Here is a 22,812-nt window from a genome sequence, read left to right as displayed (position 1 = left end):
TGACACATTGCACATTTTGTTGTGGATCCATGCCAAATCTGCGCCACATTTTGTGGCATATACCATTTGATGCGGATTTTGACATGTTTTTCCCACACATCAACAGATTTGACTCTTTCAATTTAAGGGTCGAATTCTGCTACAAAATCCACACCAGTGAGGCAGATTTTGATGTGGTTTCTACGGTGGAATTTGTTCGGGTATTTCCATTGCATGTGAACACACCCTTAGACAGTTTTGAAAAAGGAGGTCCAGTGATCTGGAATCCCAGATCTCCAACTGACGGATCGTAAATGGAGTGCGTTATAGTTATGTCCTTACAGTATAGAAATATATACTATACAAGCACAGCTCAAGAGCTCCCCCTAGCGAACAGTGTAAGAGTTGCAAGAAACAAAGAAGGATGGGGAGGGGGGCAGGAAATAAAAGCACTTACATAGTGAAAAATATAACATAGCTATTTAATGAAATGAGAACACTGAACCTGAAGCATCCCAGAACCAAACAACTTTAAAAAATAGGTTTATTACAAAATATTCAAGTCACTATATAACAGTGCACTTTAACAGGATTCAATCACCATGTTCATGACATTTGACTCAGAGCTGAGCTCCGAGTCATGGAGGAGGGCCGTGCTGGCCTCTTCCCGCCGGCAGCATGCAGAATGACTGCTCTCTCTCTATACGTACAAGGGGAGGGAGGTGCTTGCATGATTCCTGCGGGGAGAAGTCAGCACGGCCCGTCTCCGTGACTCGGAGCTTGGCTTAGAGTCAAACTCCATGAACCTGGTGACAGAATCTCTATAACAAACACAAAGCCAACAGCAAAGAATGAACCACCCGCCATTCATCCAACACAAAGCAATAAACAGGTGCCAAGACACAATGGAAATAAAAGGCATCTCTAAGCTAGGCCTTACTTGGGTGAGCAGAGGTAAATGCATAAAATAATGCATCTCTGCATACCGGTCACTGTACGGATGTTAAAGCACAGTCAATAGTAGAGATAAAGGTTGTATAGCCATGCGGTGTATAATGGCACATTTCATATAGAGGCTGGCAGATCACAGAACACATACAACTGGGAAACAACTCCCGGTACAAGTCTTAGGACCAGGCATTCCAAACAGGTTTTCTTTCCTGTAGAGCTTCACAGTGTGAACAGGTTTTCTACAACCAACTTAGTACAGGCTCGTCTTCCTCATGATCCTAAGAAATTCCTGCTCGTTAATCTCCCCATCTCCATCACGATCAGCTTCGTCAATCATCTCCTAATTTTAAAACAGTGAAATTTGTGAAAAAAACAAAAACCAAAGAACTGACAATAGGTATCAGCATTATACGGAATAGACTATACAAGTCCTGGATTTAACACTTACTCTGGGAACAAGGATTAGGTGTGTACTAGTAGTTGATGGACACGGGTACAGAACGTCCATCAGCTGATCATCCGGCCCGATGTCGTAGTCATCAGTGGTCAGAGGAAGAAGTCGGAGTGTTGACTCCTGTCAATGGGAATGCTGCGCTGCAGCTACACTTCCTGTTCAGGTCCATGATCAGCACATCATGTCCCGAGTAGAAGTGTAACAGCAGCAGTGCAATATTCCCATTGACTTCCTCCTCTAACCACTACTGATGACAACATCCAGCTCACTGCACTGACATCAGGTCGGACTGATGGATGGGGGTCCCGAGTGGTGGACCACCCCACCATCAACTACTGATGGCCTATTCAGGGGACAGGTTAACAGATTAAAAAGCCCGAAATACAGCTTTAATGTCACTTAATAGTCCCAACATTAACCCCTTAAAGATGCAGCTCTTGTAGGCCCTAAGGATGCAGCCTTTGTTTTTGGTCTTTTTATTATTGCACTTCGATAGTCATTTCTTTATTTTTTTGTTTGACGTAACCTTATGTGGGCTTGTTTTTCTATGACAGTTTCAACGCCACGATTTTGACGCACATACAACTTATTAACTTTGGGGGGAGGATGGAAGAAAAAACAAAGGCAAAGATAACAGCAATTCTGCTTTTTTTTCCATATAAAATTCTATGGAGTTTACCAAGCAGCATAAATAACGGGGGTTTTCTTTTTTGCAGGACGGTACAATTACACTAATATTTTGTAAATATATTACTACTTATGCAGATTAAAGACAGTTGAACTAAAATATGTTTTGGTTTTGGGTTGACTGATAACATTATTATTTTTCCATCAACGTAGATACATGAGGGCTTGTTTTATTGTGATGACTTTTAGAATTTACTGGTAAAATTGTAGAATTAATATGAATTTTTGATCACTTTTAATTGCATTTTTTTTAAAACTCGTTTTATTAAACAGTATGCGTTACATACAATAACAAATAGTTTAACTTTGCATACATCAGAGAGCTCTTTGGTATCGGTGTTCGGTACCCAAATAAGTTACTTTTTCTCTATATTTACCCAGCATATCTTAATACATACATCTGTAATGTTAATAACATTGTTGCTTATTTTTACCTGCCGAGCCTGGGTGTGGTTTGTCTTAATAAATTTTGAAACATTTCTTGCGTGAAGTTTGTGTTTGTCGTCCCGCACCAGATCCCCCATACCCTGTCGAATTTTTCGGGATATTTCCTGTTTTTGTAGACTATTTTTTCATATGGTAGGATAGTATTGATAATACTCTGCCATTTTGTAATTGTCGGAGGGCGCCTATCCATCTTAGCGCTATAACCTTGCGGGCATAAAAGAATACTTTAGTAAGGAATATTTTATCATAGTGTTGCCATTGTTCCTCATCTATGATCCCTAGCAGACACGTCGCTGGATCCAGCGGTACTGGTATTCCCATCAGTTGGGTTAGGAATAGAGATGAGCGAACGTGCTCGGCCCCGCCCCTTTTTCGGCCGAATACCGCGATTTTCGAGTACTTCCGTACTCGGGCGAAAAAATTCGGGGGGCGCCGTGGCGGCGCGGGGGGGTTGAGGGAGAGAGAGAGGGCTCCCCCCTGTTCCCCGCTGCTACCCCCCGCACCGCCGCGCCTCTCCCCGCCCCCCGGCGCCCCCCCGAATCTTTACGCGCGAGTACTGAAGTACTCGAAAATGGCGGTACTCGGGTGCGTAAGTACTCATTACGAGTACGTTCGCTCATCTCTAGTTAGGAACTCTGTGACCTCTTCCCAATACGTGTATACCATTGGACATCCCCATATTAGGTGGTTAAAGTTTGTGTTTGTTGCGTGACATCGGTGACACTGACTGGTAACTGATCTGTTCATGTTATGGAGTCTAGTTGGTGTCAGATAGCATTGGTGCAGGATATATAATTGGGTTAGTTTGTTGTTCGCGGCTGGTGAGACCCCGGTGTACGTTGCCATTGCGGTCTCCCAGTCCTCATTAGTCAGTGTTGGGATAAGTTCTCTCCATCTTTCCAATACCACCATTTGTGTATTGGGGATCTTAGAGTATGGCAGATGGGTATATAACGTCGAGATTAGGCCCCTAGGGCCCTGTGTGCGCAGTATACCTATTAGTGGGTATGTGGAGAAGGGTCTTCTGGGTTCTGGGAATTGCGCTATCAATGCGTGTCTGAGTTGTAGATATCTAAAAAATCCTGTTCTAGGTACCTGATATATTTGCTGTAATTGCTCAAAGGAGACTAGTGTCCCATCTATATATAGGTGTTCCAATGTGGTAATTCCCAGATTTAACCAAAATTGTCTGTCTGGTAGATTCAATAAATGCGGTAGCGCTCTGTTATTCCATAAAGGGGTTTCCAGGGGGGAGGGGGGGTGTCTTCTCGCCCCGTCAGTTTCTTACATGCCCTCCAGACACTTGTTGCAAGTCTGTGAATGGGCAGCATTTGTTTTGTCAACAGTCCTGGTTTTTCCAGGACGATCCAGAGTGATGCTTCCAAAAGGAAGTACATCAGATGGTGCTCGGAGTTCGGGAGAGAGGCGCCCGACAGCCAGCAGCGTATGTATCTGACTTGTCCTGCCAGGTTTTAATTGCATTTTTGAAGGTGAAATAACCATAAAAATAAGCAATCCAAGCATTATTTTTTTTAGGATTTTTTAAAATTAATATATTTTTAGTGTATGGGTTGTTATAGACACCGCAATATCAATTATGTGTACTTTATTTACACAATAAAAGCATTTTATTTATATATTTTTTAATGGCAAGAGGTTTTTTTTTTCCTGTTTAATATTTTTTTTACTTTTTTCTCTTCATCTAGGGGATTAGACCATGTTTGATCGCTCATATAATACACTGCAATACATCTTGATGACAGTAATTCACAGCCATTTAGATATATAGCAACCCGCCATTAATCCTCACTGAGAGGGGCATTGGGAAGCGCTCTCCTCATTAATAGGAGTCCCCGACAGCACTAGAACTATGGGAGGACATTTAAAGAGGTTTTTACACAAGTTTTTGACGTAAAAAAGTTGCAAAATTTTGAGCAAGATTTGCTTGCACGAAAATTTTTGGGCATTTGGCAGTCAGCAGTGCCGTCCACTACTTCCCTGCTGCTGATGTCACAAGGCAAACCTGAAGCAACAGAGCAGGAGATCCAGAGAGCTGGGAGAGGCAAGTATATGCCCGTTTGTTATGTTGTTGAATAGGGAACAGGATTTAAAAAAAAAAAATGACAACCCCTTTAAATGATAAAATTCTGGCTTACAGCAACTTTCACAAGGAGAAACTCACTGCAAACATATTTATACAGCTGCTAGTGCAGGCCACATAAATACATTGAGAACACCTCTTTTTGACTGCGACAACCCATTGTTGCCTGCATTGCTGATGGTGCCGAAGATCTGCCACTATTTCTAGAGCCTCCATGGCAATTTCAGAAAGTAGTCAAGCAAGTCTTGTACTACAGGTACTTCTGATATATGAAAACAACACAAGTGAGGAAGACAGGTACACTTTATCTTTTATTAGGGTGCCATAACATACCTGTAACTCCTCATCTGTCAGGTTCTCACCCAGTTCTTTGGCAACCCGTTTTAGGTTTTTAAAGGAAATCTTCCCTGTGCTGTCATCGTCAAATAAGCGGAAAGCTTTCATAATTTCTTCTTTAGAGTCTTTTTCACTCTAGTTGTAAACATGAATGCAAAGTTATATAACGCTCTGAAAAGGGATTTTAACCTAAAATGAAAAGTGTGCCTTCCACTTACCATCTTCTGTGTCATTAGAGATAAGAAATCCTCAAAGTCAATGGTGCCAGAACCATCTTTATCGATGTCGGCGATCATTTTTTTCATTTCTTCTTTCTTTGGCTCAAAACCTAAGGCACGCATAGCAACCTGTATGACGAGAAATAAGAATACATCAAGAGAGATTCAGATATCATGACACATTATAAAAGAGTCCACCAAGGAGAGAGATGGCTGGGGGCACAAAGGCGGTGGACATGATCAGAAATTCAATCAATTAGCAAAAGGAGTATCTTGACTGTGCATCTCATAAGCTCCTCCTCTTCCCCTGTATAGTTCAGGCTTTCCCAAAGGCACTTTTACATTGGCCAATCACTTGACACGTGTTCGTTTGCTGAACCAATCATTGCCCTGTGTGAACAAGGCAGCGATCAGCCAACATCATCGCTTTTCAGCCGATTAAATGTTTTGTGCCGCCATGGAAATCTGTGTTGTCAGCAGCACATCGCTCATATAAACGGGGCATGAGCTGCCAACAATGATAAACATATATGAAGGATGATCGATCACGTCAACGATAGTTTGCCTCCCCATCTAGTCTGAATCAGCTTATGCGAAGGCCATTTCAATGACAGATCTCGTTAACTGGTGCTCGTCATCAAGCTATGTAATAGGAGTTTGAACAAAACCAGGAGTGGAAGCTGTTACAATGAAGAGTGCTCTGCCCATCTGTCAAGAAGAACACACACCAAATCCCTGATATTAAAAGGAGCACATCAGGATGTCTATGGCTTAACCCCTTAACGACCAAGCACAGTAAATTACAGCACTCTGTCCCGGGCTTTAGGCCTGCTTCACACGGGCTACAAAGTCTCACTACAAAACGCCTGTATGTGAAGCCCATGGTTTCCACTGGGTTCTTTCACATGAGAGATGCTTTGTAGCCTGAAAGAACCCATTGGAAACCATGCGCTTCACATATATGCATTTTGTAGCCCATGTGAAACAGGCCTTAATCCCGGGCAATAGTAAAAATACGGCACTGGATTAAAGCTCCTGTTCCTGCAATGTAGGAGGAAGTTGGGTCACAGCTAATGACTCGGAGGAGAAGGCAGAAGCAGAAGCATTAATTTCGCTCTTCAACCCAGTGATCACATGACCGCCAGTTGCCCCCTGCCAAGCCAGAGCTGCAGGGTCCTAGCAGACCCAGATCAGATCTGTTAGTGACTAGGGTCTCTACAGGGGAATGTTATCCCTGTCACTGGGCTCCTATGGATGTCCCACCTACAGTGGAAAAGTGTGAAATGAAAAAAAGAGGGAAAAAAAGAAGAAGAAGAAGAAGAAGAAGAAGAAGAAGATGCGATTCTCCCCCACAAGTTTTTGATTATGTCATGGGGGACATAGATGTTAAAAATAAATAAAATTACAGAATATATACATACAAAGAAAAATGTGCCTTGTAATCTGAGACTCTACAAATCATATATCAAAACGTCTGAAACAAAACGATAGTATATTTACGCCAAAGTACAAACAAAAAACTATCAGAGTTACAATTTGTTTGCTTCTCGTTCTTTGTTCATTTTACGCAGACATAAAAATAGTAGTTTGCATTTCGTTGGGTGTGAACAGCGATTGTTTAGTTGTTCGCCTTCACCAATACAGTAAATGACTGAACGATATGCCAACGCAATTGCGAACTATCTTCCTGCCTGCATAGACAGGCTGAAGGAGCGAACTAACAAACTCACGTGTGCAAACAATCTATCCCCCTGTGTAAAGGAGCCTGAGGCTTTGTGTAAAGATGTCAGAACCCACCTTCAGCTCCTTCACATCGATAGTCCCAGACCCATCAGTGTCAAACAGATCAAACGCTTCTCGGATCTCTTGTTTTTGTTCTTCCGTTAATTCGGGCTTTGCTCCAGTTTTCTTCCGTTGGGCAAGTCCGGGTTTTCTCATTACAGATGCCTAATAATATAAAAATGGTGAACTTTGTGGTCAGCATACTATAAATGTAATAGCCTTTGTACAAAAGGAAGAGACTTGGTTTACAGTTCCAGAGTGGATAGAATTTACTGTGTAAAAGGAGTGATGGACTAAGATGGACTAAGATGGAATATACCCCGTAAGCCTTATTATTCAGGACCCTCCAGATCCATCCCATATAGAATGGCCCTACAGATCTTGGATGAGAACAAAATCATCGATCTGGCAGGACTTGAGTTAGATACATTGAATCCAATGCAATATAATTTACCATTCAAACTATACCATGAGCTTATAGTAAAACATGAGACATAAGGTTCACTTATGGGGACATAGGGGGCATTCCTATAATTCATTACAAGGACATACGGATCGGACTCGCTTCTAAATCCAAGAACTAAAGATGCTGCTCCGAACACTGTATATAGGTGACCAGTCACATCTGCCCATATGTCCCTGGTCTGCAGTCCTAATACCCCCTGTGCACGATATCCCATATCCTACAGGTAGTAGCACAGATATTACCGTCAGGTTGGTCTGCAGTCCTAATCCCCCCTGTGCATGACATCCCATACACTACAGGTGGTAGCACAGATATTACCGTCAGGCCGGTCTGCAGTCCTAATCCCCCCTGTGCATGACATCCCATACACTACAGGTGGTAGCACAGATATTACCGTCAGGCCGGTCTGCAGTCCTAATCCCCCCTGTGCATGACATCCCATATCCTACAGGTGGTAGCACAGATATTACCGTCAGGCCGGTCTGCAGTCCTAATCCCCCCTGTGCATGACATCCCATATCCTACAGGTGGTAGCACAGATATTACCGTCAGGTCAGTCTGCAGTCCTATTACCCCCTGTGCATGACATCCCATATCCTACAGGTGGTAGCACAGATATTACAGTCAGGCCGGTCTGCAGTCCCAACACCCCCTTTCCATGACATCCCATATCCTACAGGTGGTAGCACAGATATTACCGTCAGGTCAGTCTGCAGTCCTAATCCCCCCTGTGCATGACATCCCATATCCTACAGGTGGTAGCACAGATATTACAGTCAGGCCCGTCTGCAGTCCCAACACCCCCTTTGCATGATATCCCATATCCTACGGGTGGTAGCACAGATATTACTATCAGGCCGGTCTGCAGTCCGAACACCCCCTTTGCATGATATCCCATATCCTACAGGTGGTAGCACAGATATTACTATCAGGCCGGTCTGCAGTCCGAACACTCTTTGCATGATATCCCATATCCTACAGGTGGTAGCACAGATATTACCGTCAGGCCGGTCTGCAGTCCCAGCACAGGATACGTTGGCCGTATTGGTGGCACAAACAAGGGTGGAGGACGCACGACATGGGACGTACTGAGCAGAGAGGACGAGGCTCCCATCCTGATCCACTAACCGCCTCTGTGACTATCATCCTACTAGACTACAGAAATACTGTGCCATCCCCCTCATGCCCCGAGGACCGCAGCAGCGTGGCAACATCCCCAGTCACTGCATTATTACAGGCCAGCGGGGGTTCCTACGTATAATCAGCTTCTTCCTGTTAAGGCTAGTGTCACACGGACATTTGTGCAACCGGCATTGAGTTTTTGTGCACGCATCTGTACGTTTTAATGTACTTTCGTGCACACTTGCGTGTACAAAAAAAAAAAAAAAAAGTACACAAGCATGCTTCTATTCATTGAAATGGCCAATTACGTTAATTCAATAGGTGCTATTTTCATGCGCAAATGCACAGAAACATAGAACACGCTACGTGGTTTTTTTGCAGATGAAATGGGTGCGCAAAATGTGTGAACGAGCCTATTAAAATTAATGGGCTCTATAGACTGCACTAATATGTTCATATGACACAGGCCTAAGGGCTCATATCCACGGGCGTGACGGTCAACATCATCGCTGCCGGTGGAGACAGCGCACGGCCCTCACGGACAGTGGGACTCTTTATTCACCGCTCTGAAACAGAGCCGGAGCGTGTGTGAACGCCCAAGCAAGAATCGCGATAAGCACCTTGTGCGCAGCGGTGTAACCCAATAGCGTGCAGGTCCCGTCGTACGCCGCTATCAGCGTGCTCCGGGATAGTAGAGACGCTCTGCAGAGGATCCTCTCAGCTGTCGTTTGTCCCTTTCAGTTACTATCTTGGGTCATCCGCTTCTTGGTTTTGGTGCAGTACGTCCCTGGCGCCTCCATCTTGTGATCACGTAACTCGCAGCTGATCGAGGTTTTAGCGGAAATGTCACAAAGCGACCGTTCAGTAATGTGACAACCGACAACGTTACCGCGTGTGAACTCTGTGCATTCTTCGGAACGCGGGAGGTTAAGGGAAACAAAAAGGGGGGGCCTGCATCCCGTGTAGCATCTTGTGTAAAGGGGGTCTGTGCCCCGTGTGGCGTCTTGTATAATGGGGGTCTGCGCCCCGTGTGGCGTCTTGTGTAACGGGGTCCGCTCCCCGTGTGGCGTCTTGTGTAACGGGGGTCTGCGCCCCGTGGGAAGGGGGTGGTTTGTCTGCACCCCGTGTAACGAGGGTCTGCATCCCATGTAGCGTCTCGTGTAACGGGGGGCCTGCACCCTGTGTGGCGGGGGTCTGCGCCTCGTGTGAACAAGATACGGATAGGGGCACCCAAATACGTTGGGTAGGATAGTGCAGGTGTTTCCATTCACTGAAAGCAAACAAGAATGACAAGAAGGGGTAGACAGTCATTGGGCACACATAGTGGTGGGGTATCCCCAGACATGTTGTCACCCTTCATTATAATGGATACATAGTAACTTCCAGTGCTGTGAAGTTAACCCTTTCCCTCCCCAGGCCCTAGATGGTGATGGGGGTGATCCGCTTGTACCGCGGCTCCCGTTACCTGCACCATACACACCAGCACCTACCATTTCCTGGAAAGCCACTCGGGTGCCGCAGTATAACCGGCCAGTCGTCCTCGCAGACTGTTACTGGGTTACGGCTGTGGCGGCAGTACACATTGAGCCCCCGGAGCCGCCCAGCCCCCTAGAAGAGCCCGCCTACAGTCCCCAGGTGTCAGTACAATGGCCGCCGGCACTGCCCGCCATTCCTACACAACGTTAGCACAACAGACGCTAATTAGAACATCTCCGTGGCAACGACACGCCCCTCATTTCATTCCCCCGAAAAACTCCGCCCTCTACCGTTGATGTCAGCCCGCCCATAATACTATCTGAACACTCCCATATTTCTCTGGTGAGCACTATGCGCAGGCGCGATAATAAAGGAGCCACGCCCTCCGTATCCATGGAAGGTGACTAGAGTTCTGCACATGCGCAAATGATTTGAAGCGCTAGATAATATCCTAGGTGGTGACTGTTGTAATCACTTCCGGTTCACCTGTGACAACTGCCGCTGTAAGCATATATCTATATTCCACAACACTTCTGCTCGATTCACAACCTGATTGATTGTTTGGGTTGGCTGATTCACAGTGATTGGTTGTTTGGGTTGGCTGATTCACAGTGATTGGTTGTTTGGGTTGGCTGATTCACAATGATTGGTTGTTTGGGTTGAATCGAGCAGAAGTGTTGTGGAATATAAATATATGCCCGCATCTATATTACACGCAAGTTCTGCACTAACAACCAATCATGTTGATGCAGGGAACCCAAACAACCAATCAGGTTGAATCAGACAAGCCAAACAACCAATCAGGTTGCTGGAATTGTGAATCAGAACCAATGAGGTTGCTGGAATTGCACCATAGTGCCGAACTTGAGTGTAATATAGATATATGCCCGCGGTAACTAAGGAGAGCTGCGCTTCCGTTCCCAGAAGTAATTGCGGTGCCGTAGTTCTCATGACAACGGGGTAAACGGTGCCGTGCCGGACATAACCCCTTGTAGGGGCTTGGTAAGAGTGCCAGCAGTATGGAGGGGGCGCTGTAGCTTGTATGCACCCCTACTGGTGGTGTTGGCTTGTTCTATAGAGGTGGTTTTTCCACATACAATGACTGTTTAGTTTTGCTGTTGGTCCCTGTAGATATTTTCCCACAAGATGAACCCTTTGTCCTATAGGAATATTCCAGAAGTCGGTTGATGGTGGCACATGCCATGTAAGGCCGGGCTCACACGGGTGGATTCCAATTGTGGAATTCATGGCAAAACGTGGGCATTGAAAAGCGTGTAAATTCACATTTTTGCTCACATTCACGGATACGAACTGCATATTCCACGAGTTGAGGAAAAATCGCAGCATGCTCTATTTTGAACTCAACGGAGGCCGTCCGACCTGCAGCTTGTACGCAATTGACATTGTCTATGTGCCACAGATACCTGCGTCACCGCTGAGCGACGGCGCGGGAAATACAAACCTGAAAAAAACCTGTACTGCACATGACCGGCGCCGGGCCACCGCAGTCATCCGCAATACAGCAAAGTAAGGTATGCATAGTGACCGGCCGGGCTGACAGCCGGAGTCTGCTGCGGGCCTCCCCCATACAGAATCCGGTCCGGCCGGCCTAAATGTGGGGCGGTGTGAAGAGACACAGGAAGGAATAAGAAAAGGGGCGGGGATTATCAGGTGACCACTAGTGGGCAGCGCTGGCAGTGGCATACGGGCCCTGTGAGTGTTAGGGTCCCGCAACGACCCAGCAGAATAATATGGATTTAATCTTGAAAGAAAATCAAATTTTCTTTCATTGTTTTAAAACATTGAAAAAAGGAATCGATTTTACAAACCCGAAATCTTTCGTCTGGGGTCACACGGGGCGGAAGTAACGTGCAGACGTTCTGCACGGAAATTCTTCCAGCAATTGTTATCCTGGGATAAAGCAGCAAAGTGGACGGGATTTGCAAAACCTCGTCCACACGCTGCAGAGACGCCATTGCGGCCAAGCCATGATGAAACTGACAAGCCGTGTGGGATTTGTAGCCACGGCATGTCAATGTTATCATCGTCTCTGCTGCAGCCTCTCTGTGGGGAGAGATGGCCGCAGCAGAATGCAGGTGGTGAAGCCGCTTCAAACCCTCATCGAGCAGCGCGAGATTTGAAGCTGCATTTCTGCCGCGGAAATCTTGTGGTATTTCTGCGTGGTCATTCCGCTGAATTTACGCCTCGTGTGAACCCAGCCTCACAGTAAAGGCTCTACCGAGCGAATACTGTACTTATGTAATGTAGCCATTAACGACTTAAACCAGTACGTAAACCACAGACAGCAGCGTCACATTACAGCTTCTCTTATAATCTCCCGTCGGTGCGACCTCCGTGGTGTTATGTACAGTAGTGATGTCTTCACCACCTGGCGGCCGGCGTGCGCACTAGACTACTTCACGTTATCCCACTGGAGCGCATGCACCAGAAACGTCTAGAAACAAAGCTTCCTGTGTGCTGGGCTACCCACATGCGGGTGGGCGCGAGACACTCACCCCGATATCACGCTCGGCCACCAGTGCCTTACTCGTGGATGTGGGGTGATTTAGAGACAAACCGTATCACATCTGTGAAATCCTCTCTCACGATGAAGGATCGGAATTGATTTCCATGAGAACCATGGACGCATTAAAGGTCCCATTGAAATCAACAGTCAAGGCATTCCGAGGAACACGAAGAGATACGACGTGCCATCGCTCGTGTGTGTGACTCCATTTAAAAGAATGTTGTTCATATTTGCGAGTTTTGCGACACACAAATCTTGCGCGAGTTTCTCAGCCGCGTGAAAGTGGCCTTAGTATTTTGGGAGTTCCCAATGATTCCAAATCCTAGTGGAATACTCGCGGGTAGAGACTTCAAGAACAGCGATGGCTACGTTTACCCAACATCTCTATACACAGACGAGCGCGATATTGGGCCGCGTTTCACAGCCCAATATTGTACTGTCCAACATGCGAAGTACTTGGGAATACGAGACGTACTAATGTAAAAGATGCCTCCTATCGCTTCAGTACAGTTGCGCCGGGGATTAGTAAGTGTTTTAACCCCTTAGTGACGGCGCTATCGTAAAACTACGTCCTATGGAGGGAGGTAGCACCGCTATCTCCCTCCATACAGCGCGGGCATCAGCTGTTTATTACAGCTGACACCCGCGGGCAATAGCAGCGCTCGGCCGTTCGGCCGATCGCGGCTATTAACCCTTTAAATGCCCCGAACGCTGTTCGGGGGTCCCGCACGGCCCCCCCGTGGTGAGATCGGGGGAGCCGTGCAGGTGTCATGGTAGCCGGGGGCCTTTAGAAAGGCCCCAGGGCTGCCTTAGCAGACTGCCTATCAAGCCATCCCCGTGGGCTGGCTTGATAGACTGCCTGTAAAAAAGCAGTATGACGTAATGCTATAGCATTACGTCATACTGCAGGAACGATCAAAGCATCGCATGTTAAAGTCCCCCAGGGGGACTTCAAAGTAACATAAGAAAAAAGATCAATAACGTTTTTTAAATTGTAAAAAAAAAAAGTTATAAAAGTTTAAATAACTCCCCTTTTGCCATATCAATTACTAAAAAATCTAAATCATAAAATAAAAATATGTATTTGGTATCGCCGCGTCCGTAAAAGTCCGATCTATCAAAGTAGTGCATTATTTTTCCTGCACGGTGAATGTCGTCTGAAAAAAAAATAACGCCAGAAATCCACTTTTTTAGTTACCCTGTCTTCCAGAAAAAATGCAATAAAAAGCGATTAAAAAGTCGTATGTATTCCAAATTGATACTATCAGAAACTACAGGACATCCCGCAAAAAATGAGCCCTTGCTCAACTACGTCGACGGAAAAATAAAAAAGGTATTGCGCGCACAAAATGACCGCAGAAAATAATTGAAAAAAATTAAATATCTTAAAAAAAAAATACAAGTACTACAGCAAAAAAAAAAACTATATAAGTTTGGTATCGTAGTAATCGTACTGACCCATAGAATAAAAATATCAGGTCGTTTTTGTTGCAGTTTGTGCGTCGTAGAAACAGGACGCACCGAAAGATGGTGGAATGTCGTTTCTTTTTTTTCCATTTCTCTCTGCTAAGAATTTTTAAAAAGTTTCTCAGTACATTATATGGTACAATAAATAGTGCCATTGAAAAATACAACTCGTCCCGCAAAAAACAAGCCCTCATACAGCGACGTCGGTGGATAAATAAAGGAGCTGCGATTTTTTTTTTAAAAGGGAGTAGGAAAAAACAAAAATGGAAAAAAGCAAAAAAGCTCCGTCACTAAGGGGTTAATGTTAAACCTCACATTGCACTTGCGTGCACATCTCACAATATTTTTTTCCGTCCCCATTGCAAACAATCGCAATGCCTTCTGAGGGAACGTCCCAAGATAGGACATGCTGCGATTTTTCTTGCCCCGCGATGTGGGGGAAAAAAATCACTCATGTATATGACCCTATCCAAAAGAATGGGTTTCGTATTTGTGCGAGATTTCTACAGTGATAATAAAATTGGTTTATTAAAATTGTTAGTTGGTAAAATTAAAAACGTATTAGGAGGTAATCTGCGAGGGGTCCTGAGATTTTATTGCCAAGGGGCCTCCAGCACTGTTTGATGAGCCACATTCCTTGTGACTTCGGAGCGCCATTCTGTTACGGTAACATATGCGCTGCTCAATCCTAGATTTTTTTTTTGCCCCGACTGTAGTAGATTAATTGATACATCTGATACAATGTATCTGTGATTGCAGTCATTGGTCTTTTGCTAGTATAAACTTTTTGACTTCTTGTCAGTCTTGAATATTACTTAAGAAAATTCAACAAAACGGCGTTCCATAGTGCAGACGGACCGACTACAGCAGAATGTAGGTGAGCTACTAAGAATAACGGTATCTCCAACGGATGTGCAGCGGTACTACACATGTTAATGCAAAGCACTCAGCTGCCACCAGAGGTCATGGAATCCATGGAGAACTGAAGAACAGTGAAGGACAAGCGGGTGCGCTGAAGAAGGGCCAGTGCAGGATGAAGGACAATTCTATATTGAGATGCGGACAACTCGTTTCTGTGCCTGCATTTCAGTATCGCATTCTTCTTCATCCCACACTGGTCTTACCTCAGCACCGGGTTTTTTTTCACTGTTGGCTGACTGCGCCATTTGTGCCATTTGAAGAATAGAAATGAAATGGAACAGAAATAAATGAAAATATATGTTTTTAATGTAACCATTGAAATCAATGGGTAACAAAACAGAAATGTTTGATTCCATTTTTATTTCCGCTTCTTTGTTCCTTAAACGGTACTGAGAAATGGAAATATTTAACTGAGCCTAACGCCAGGGTGAACGAGTCCTTATTGTATGGACTGTAATAATATTTAACTCTTTGTAATCCGTATAGTATTATAAAGTTGGTAGAAAAGTAAATGACCTTGTGAAAATGCTGAGCTGTGCATAGTGAGAGATGACAATCATTGGCTGTAGGGCGGGGGGGGGGGAGGGTTGGCCAGCCTGCACCTCATGAATACACAGGACTAGTTCTGTGTCTGGCTGCTACTGATTACATTCATGTTTCTCCAAAACTACTGCACAGATACATACAGCAGAGATATGATTGTAATCAGTGGGACAGGCATTACCTTATGTGCTCTCAGGGAGGAGTGTAAAAAGGTGGTAATCAAGTCTCTTTAAGTGCAATTGGAGTACCTATTTACACCTAGGTATGGCCACCAGAATAAAGGCATTCTCTTTAACCTTAGGCCATGAATTACATGGAATTAAGAGGCCACTTGGGACTCATTGAATTAGTCAACATATCATCTTCAGTGAAAAGCTTCTTAGGACCACGGAAATCGTACAAGTTCATTTACGATCAAGATACTCAAGAAAGCACTTTGACTTGCTCATCATTTAGGCTTCTGGAGAGTCTAGATTTATCCAGTGCGGTTGGACAACTCTTTAACGAAACAATTCAAGCCCATCATAAAGCTTATAAAACGGGTACAACAACTCTGTTTTTCCTCGTTGGGGTGTGGAGCAAAGCTGTTCTGGAGTGTCTTCATCATGGAGTTCCCGTTTCATTGATTGTCTCAGTGATGATAGAAAGCCTAAATTCTTGCATTGAAAGCGTTGAGGCTTTACACATACCACTTCATAACATACCGGCAACAAAGCAGAACTCAAGTCATGGGGAATCTGTAGTGGATGGAAGGAGTGGTCATGATTCTTCTAATGAAAACCATTGCTTGGTTTCTTCTAGAGGTGGGAACTTGGGCTTCGAATATGCAGAACACAATCCTAACATTGTTGAGCACATAGAAAGTGTTCCACCTAAGAAAGGAAACCTAAATAGTAAAAGTTTGCAGATGGGCAAACTGTCTCATAGTAGACACTTCTGCAACCCAAAAATAAGCAGTTGTCAGAATCCTTCACGAACTAGTAGCCCCAGTTTAGAGGACCTGACAAAGTCTTTGAGTCATGGGAATTGGCAGGTAATGGAACTTGTGGGGATGGCTGCTACTCTTCTGTTCAAGACTGCTCATGAAATATATGCGACCAAAGTGCTCTTCCAGGCTTCCTGTCTAAATATTTGCTTTTTCAAAGGTCTACCTGAAATGAACTCAAGTGCTACCTTAGGATATGTGACTTTAGTTGGACCCGAGTATGCTACCGTTGTCAAAAACTTTGAGGGAAGATCTTTCAAAGTTCTTCTTTTGGATGGAGAACTGACAGAAAAATATAAACATCTTGGCTTTAATAAGGCAAGTAATCTAAAATCAGTATCTGAGTTTGCAGACCATGAAAGAACATCTGAAGATTTCTGGATAGGCACAGCACTTCAGATAATAATTCAAGCCAACGTAAACTTAATTTTAGTAAGGGGTGATGCCTGTCCACAGCTTATAATGCAATGCCTTCACAGAAATATCCTTGTTGTTACTCATGTAAAGCCGAATGTTCTTCAGGCATTTAGCGATTGCACAGGTGCAGAACCGGTGGTCTACCTCACACAGGTAAGTCGCCATAACATAGGCTGTGAGGTGTATGCCACTATGTGCTCAGAATGGCTTTCAGAATCAAACCAAACCATTGCTGTGAGTCTCCATGCGTGTAAGATAAACCTGGTCACTGTCATGCTGAGCTGCAGGGTGATGCCCAAAATTCAAGTGATGGAAGATCAGTTTTGGACCTGCACTTATAAACTACATAATGCCCTTCTTGACCAAAAAGTGTTTCCTGGTGGTGGGGCAGTTGAACTTTTTTGTCTTAATCATCTGCAAAAGCTCGAGGAAAGGCTAGTATGTGTTAGACCAGTCAACAGAGGACCCCAGTTCTGCATGTCGTCATGGTTGTCCACCTCTGCAATCCATTATAGATCGTTCATCTATAAGTGCCTGGCCAAAGGCTGGACTAAATATCTTTCTACTCTTCTGCTTAACATAGGTGAATATTCTTCAGAATTAGAAGCTATGACTTTTATACAGAATGAACTCCACAATATCGGTGCTTTCTCTTCTGCTTCTGCATATGTGTTTAACGAGTACTCCAGAAATATTGTATTGATTGATGATGTGGAACTTCCCATTGAACACAAACGGGTTGCTGTGTATGACAATGTTGTTCCAAAGGTCGAGGCATGGCGTAGTGCTCTGCACTTAGTTCTCACTGTGCTTCAGTCAGATGCAGAGATCGTTACAGGATCAACCACACAAAATCCGATAATCACGGGAGAATCTGTAAGTGATGATTATATATTTCTCTGATTTTCCTAATAGTTATATTATAAGGTCCAACCATGCGATTATGTCACCATTTTCTAGCAAGATGTTGGACCAGGTTGCAGGAGGTGCAGTCATCCCTGTTACAGTTACTGATGATGATCACATGACTCCTGTCACACAGCTAGGACAGAGGAGATCACAGCTCATCCTCCTGACTGTATAATTATGGTCTGTAACTTATTAAGAAGACTATAGGAGATAATGATTAAATGGTACACCCCCCCCCCCCCTTGTAGAAAGAAATGGTATATTTGTGCTGATGCATCATGGGATAGATGGGAAAGTGAAACCAAAATCTTTCAGTATCCAGATGGTGGCTAATAAGGGGGCTATACTGCAGGGAAGTGACTGGAATACATGGAGACCTCCAAAGTGTGATAGGCAATCAGGTGAAAGGGGTCAGATAGAAAAATGTGTTTTCAACAGAGTGACCCTTTAGGAATATATAGCTTGTAGGGCTATACACATAGACATTTTTTCACAGCGCCTGGCAAGAAATAGGAAAGGCTAATGCATATAAATGGCTAGTGTCTGTATACTGGACAGCACATAGACTGGTGCTGTCTGATGTGAGTTGCGCCCAAGTCGCTGACACAGTTCACACTTATGGCTAGTGTGCATCTAGTCTTCTATGGGACAAGAGCAGTAAGGGTATATTAATTGGGCACATCATGGACAGTAAGGAGCCTGCATTCAGCTTCCCTAAACTCGAGCAGCCCACACTTTAGTGGTGTAGAGTAATAAAATCCTAATTGGCTAAATAATGTGTGTCTCTAATCGCCCCCCCCCCCCCCCTCCGCCCATTATAAACCTTGTTACACATATTCCTCCAGTATTGCAGTATATTGCATTACATGAAAGTGTAGAAAATAAACGGTTACAACATTTTTTAATACCAGTCAGTTGTAAAAATGATTTTTATGTGAAAATACACAAATTTACAAAAACATGTCAGCAAAGTTATCCACAGCCTTTAACATCTACGGTATGCCTCATTTATCCGAAAGTGCAGGTATGTTTTATTAAAGGGAACCTGTAATCAAGTTTTTACAATGCAGTCCACAAAAACCTTTCACAGTACTGCTAATGAGATGTCTTTAGCGCTATTTGGTTTTGTAATACGCGCCCCGTTCCTTTACAATCTGCTTTTGAATCTTTCCCATGCTGTATTCTAATGAGATGAAAAGAGTCAGATTTTTCCGCGCCAGCACGCCCCTATTCTTGATTGGCATGCTTACTGATTTCTTCGCTGTAATCCCGCACATGCCCCATAGCAAATCCTGCCTGCACCTGCGCACCTCAGCTCTTCTTTACTAGTTACAACTTCAGCGGCATACTGCGCATGGGTCTTGAGGATTGTTACTCCAACTGCGTCCGAGGTCAGATGACTGTGGGAGTATTGATCCTCAAGGCGCAGTATACCACTGAAGTCTCAGCAAGTAAGGGACATCTGAAGTGCGCAGGTGCGGGCAGGGTTTGCTGCAGCGCCTGCGTAGGATTACAGTGAAGAAGAGAAAACGGTAGGCATGTCAATCAAGAACAGGGAAATATCTGACTCTCTTCAGCTCATTAGAATATAGGCAAGAAAGCTGCAAAACCAGATTGTAAAGTTATCAGGGCATGTATTACAAAACTAATTAGCAATAAGGAAATCTCATTAGCAGCACTGTCAAGGGCTAAAGCCCATGGATGGATTTCTGCCGCATTCCCCGCGGCGGAATAACGCAGCTATTAGGTTCCATTGAAGCTAATAGCTTTCTGCCTGTCAGTGCTCACATGCGTGATTCTGCCACGGATTTCCGCTGTGGTTCTATTTCACCACATTTTTCCGCAGCAGTTGTCTCCATTAATATAGTATTAATAGAGACCGCAGAAAAATGTGTGACTTTTTTTTTACCAAGCGTAAATCTGTGGGCGTATCCCGCTCTGTCCGTGGGCATGAGCCCTAAGGGTTTACCATATTTTGCATTGTAAAAACTTGCTGACTTTAAGGACAGCTAGTTGTGTTGTACCACTAGATGGCGCACCCCTCTATGTTTAACTGCTGCAATGTGTTGTGTGTCATTTGCTCTTCATCTTTTGAGCACCTCTTATTTCTTCACTATAAACAGCCCATCAGTTGTTTTCTAGAACTACACTTTTACCATTTTGTAAAATCTAATTAAAATCCTATGAGTATCATGTTTCAAAGTGTTTTCTCGAGTAAACATTTTCTCTCATGGTTGCCAAGGCAAGAAAGCAGGATGTAAAATAGCACATGCTGATCTGTCTTCACACACTAATGGCTACAAAAGACATGCTACAAAAAGAGATTTTTTTTTTATACTTGGGAGCTCTTTAAATAGTATTTGGTTTTACCTTATACCATAAGCAGTGAGAAGTAACTACAAAATTAATACAAAAGTGTGTGTCGATGTTTTTATAAACGCATTGTCTTTTGTGGTAAGGTTGTAATTACATTTAATAATAATCTTTATATAGCATCAACATATTTCGCAACTCTTAGAAAAACAGCAGGATACAGTATAACAAAAGTACAAAAATACAAAAACCAGTTACATGTAGTAATCAATTGATGGAAACAGTAGGGGTGAGGGTCCTGCTCCAACGAGCTTACATACTACGAATAATGGGGTGATACAGAAGGTAAAGGGGCTGGAGATGGGCACGGTATGGTGAGGTGGAGAGTGAGGGATGCTATATGCATAAACAATGGTCAGACTTAAGCCGTGTGGTGGCTGAATTGGTATGACTGCAGGGGGTGGTTGATGGCGGCTGGCAGGGATTGCATGTTATCAAGCGGAGTACAGAGGGGTTTAGTTTAGTAGATGTGGTATGCCTCCCTGAAGAGGTGCGTTTTTAGAGAACACCTAAAGTTTTGTGTGTCAGGGATTGCCTGGATAGTTTGGGTAATGCGTTCTAGAGGACTGGTGCTGCTCTGGAGAAGTCCTGGAGGCGCGAATGAGAGGTTCGAGTTAAAGGGGCACTCGGTCTGATTTAGTTAGCGGAGCGAAGGGCGCAGGCTGGGTGGTGGATTGAGATGAGGGAAGCAGTGTAGGGTAGCACAGTGATATGGAGAGATTTGTGTTAGAGGTAATGAGTTTAAATTGAATTCTATTTGACGGGCAGCCAGTGCAGTGACTGGCCTAGAGCAGAGGTGTTCGAGAAGCAGGTGGACAGGAAGATAAGCTTGGCTGACGCATTCAGGATGGATTGGACAGGGGAGAGTTGGTGTCGGGGAGGCCGATCAGCAGCGAGTTGCGGTAATCAAGCAGATGGTGGTTAACGGCAACAGTGAGTGTTTTTAGCATGACCACTGTGAGAAAAGGGCAGATTCTTGCGATGCTCCTGAGGTGCAGGTGGCATGTTTGGGGCAGAGACTGGAGGTAGGGGGTAAAGGAGAGATCAGAGTCGAATATCACCCCAAGACAACGGGCGTGCTGTCTGGGAGTTATGGTGGTGCCACACACTGAAATGGAGATGTCAGAATAAGGTCGGTTAGTAGGGGGTTAAAAAAACACCAGTAGGTCAGTTTTTGAGAGGTTTAGTTTTCGGTAGAGAGAGGACATCGTGTTAGAGACAGCGGACAGACAGTCAGTGATGTTTTTAAAGAAAGGTGCAGAGATGTCGGGAAGAGGTGTATAGCTGGGTGTCGTCAGCGTAGAGATAATATTGAAGGCCAAATCTCCTGATTGTTTTCCCAATAGGGAATGTGTAAATGGAGAAAAGGAGGGGGCTGAGGACTGAGCCCTGGGTGACCCTAACAGCAAGGGGAAGAGGAGGGGAGTTAGAGACAGCAAAGGGGACCCTAAATGAGTGGTCAGATAGCTAGGAGGAGAACCAGGAGAGGGCAGTGTCCTTTAGTCCAATGGAGTGAAGCATACTGAGGAGGGATTTGTGGTCAACAATATCAAATGCTGCATACAGATCGAGGAGGGTCAGTAGGGAGTAGGCAACTCTCGATTTGGCTGTCCGGAGGTCATTTGACCTCTTTCTAAGGGCGTTTTCTGTTGAGTGTAGAGGGCGGAAGCCAGACTGTAGGGGTTCGAGAAGAGAGTTTTCTGATAGATAGCTTATAAGGCAGGAGTAAACCAGGCGTTCTAGCAGTTTGGAGATGAAGGGGAGATTTGAGATGAGTCGGTAGTTAGCAGCATCAGTCGAGTCCACAGTTGGTTTCTTTAGCAGTGGGGATATGATTGCATGTTTGAAAGAGGTGGGGAAAATGCCAGAGGTCAGAGAAAGGTTGAATATAGTGGTGAGATGGGAGATAACCACTGAAGAGAGTGACCGGAGGAGGTGTGAGGGGAGAGGGTCGCTAGCGCAGGTGGTGGGGCAAGCAGAGGAAAGCAATCTGGAGACTTCTTCCTCTGTCATTGGTCTGAGAGTGATTAGGAGCTAGATGCAGTACTGATGAGACTAGGGTCAGGGCTAGTCTGCTACTGGGAAGTTATTTCTTGCTGGATGTCGTCTATTTTCTTTTTGAAGTAAGCAGCCAGCTCCTCGGCGCTGAGATCCATCACGGGGGGCTGCAATTTAGGGCTGAGAAGGGAGTGAAAAGTATCAAAGAGTCGTTTAGGGTTGTAAGATAGTGAGGAGACGAGAGAGGTGAAGTAGACTTGAAGTAGACATTTAGCTATTATTTAATAAGTATTGTTTACAATGTAATGAGGTACAAAAGAAATTAACATAGGCAGCACATTACTGTAGTACCTTTTAAAGGGGTTCTCCTCAAACTCTTCCCCCAAAGAGAAGCCGGACCCCTCCCTCCTCTGCTGGCAACCAGCTGATTGCTGTGGGTCCTCTTGCTGAAATCTGGCTGTTCTCATATGAGAAAGCTGTGGGCTGCCCATTTCAATGAATTGGCTACAGTGTAATACATTACTGTGACAAGTCTTGAAGCCACTCTGGCAAAAAGAGTTGAATTGCTTAATTGACTTTAGTGGTAAAATTAACTGGCCATCAATTTATTTGTTACCAGGTATTATAACGTAGTAGGCAAAAAACAGCTGATA

General features: G+C 44.5%; 2 protein-coding genes across 2 annotated transcripts; one reads left to right on the top strand and one right to left on the bottom strand.

The window, feature by feature from the left end:
* Nucleotides 1-437: 437 nt before the first annotated feature.
* On the bottom strand, nucleotides 438-10,282 carry LOC136572844 (uncharacterized). The gene is made up of 5 exons (XM_066573786.1): nucleotides 10,034-10,282; nucleotides 6,971-7,120; nucleotides 5,174-5,302; nucleotides 4,953-5,090; nucleotides 438-1,270 (listed from the first exon to the last, which is right to left on the bottom strand). The coding sequence occupies exons 1-5, from the start codon at nucleotides 10,034-10,036 to the stop codon at nucleotides 1,181-1,183; spliced, it is 510 nt and encodes a 169-aa protein (XP_066429883.1). The 5' UTR covers nucleotides 10,037-10,282; the 3' UTR covers nucleotides 438-1,180.
* Nucleotides 10,283-10,916: 634 nt separating this feature from the next.
* Nucleotides 10,917-19,990, top strand: BBS12 (Bardet-Biedl syndrome 12). Its single transcript, XM_066573785.1, has 2 exons — nucleotides 10,917-11,021; nucleotides 15,779-19,990. Exon 2 carries the CDS (start codon nucleotides 15,782-15,784, stop codon nucleotides 17,780-17,782), a length of 2,001 nt encoding a protein of 666 aa, XP_066429882.1. The 5' UTR covers nucleotides 10,917-11,021; nucleotides 15,779-15,781; the 3' UTR covers nucleotides 17,783-19,990.
* The last annotated feature ends 2,822 nt before the right edge of the window (nucleotides 19,991-22,812 follow it).

The sequence above is a fragment of the Eleutherodactylus coqui genome, chromosome 7, assembly GCF_035609145.1.
Source record: "Eleutherodactylus coqui strain aEleCoq1 chromosome 7, aEleCoq1.hap1, whole genome shotgun sequence".
Lineage (NCBI taxonomy): Eukaryota > Metazoa > Chordata > Amphibia > Anura > Eleutherodactylidae > Eleutherodactylus > Eleutherodactylus coqui.
This window is presented reverse-complemented; position numbering and strand designations above follow the sequence as displayed.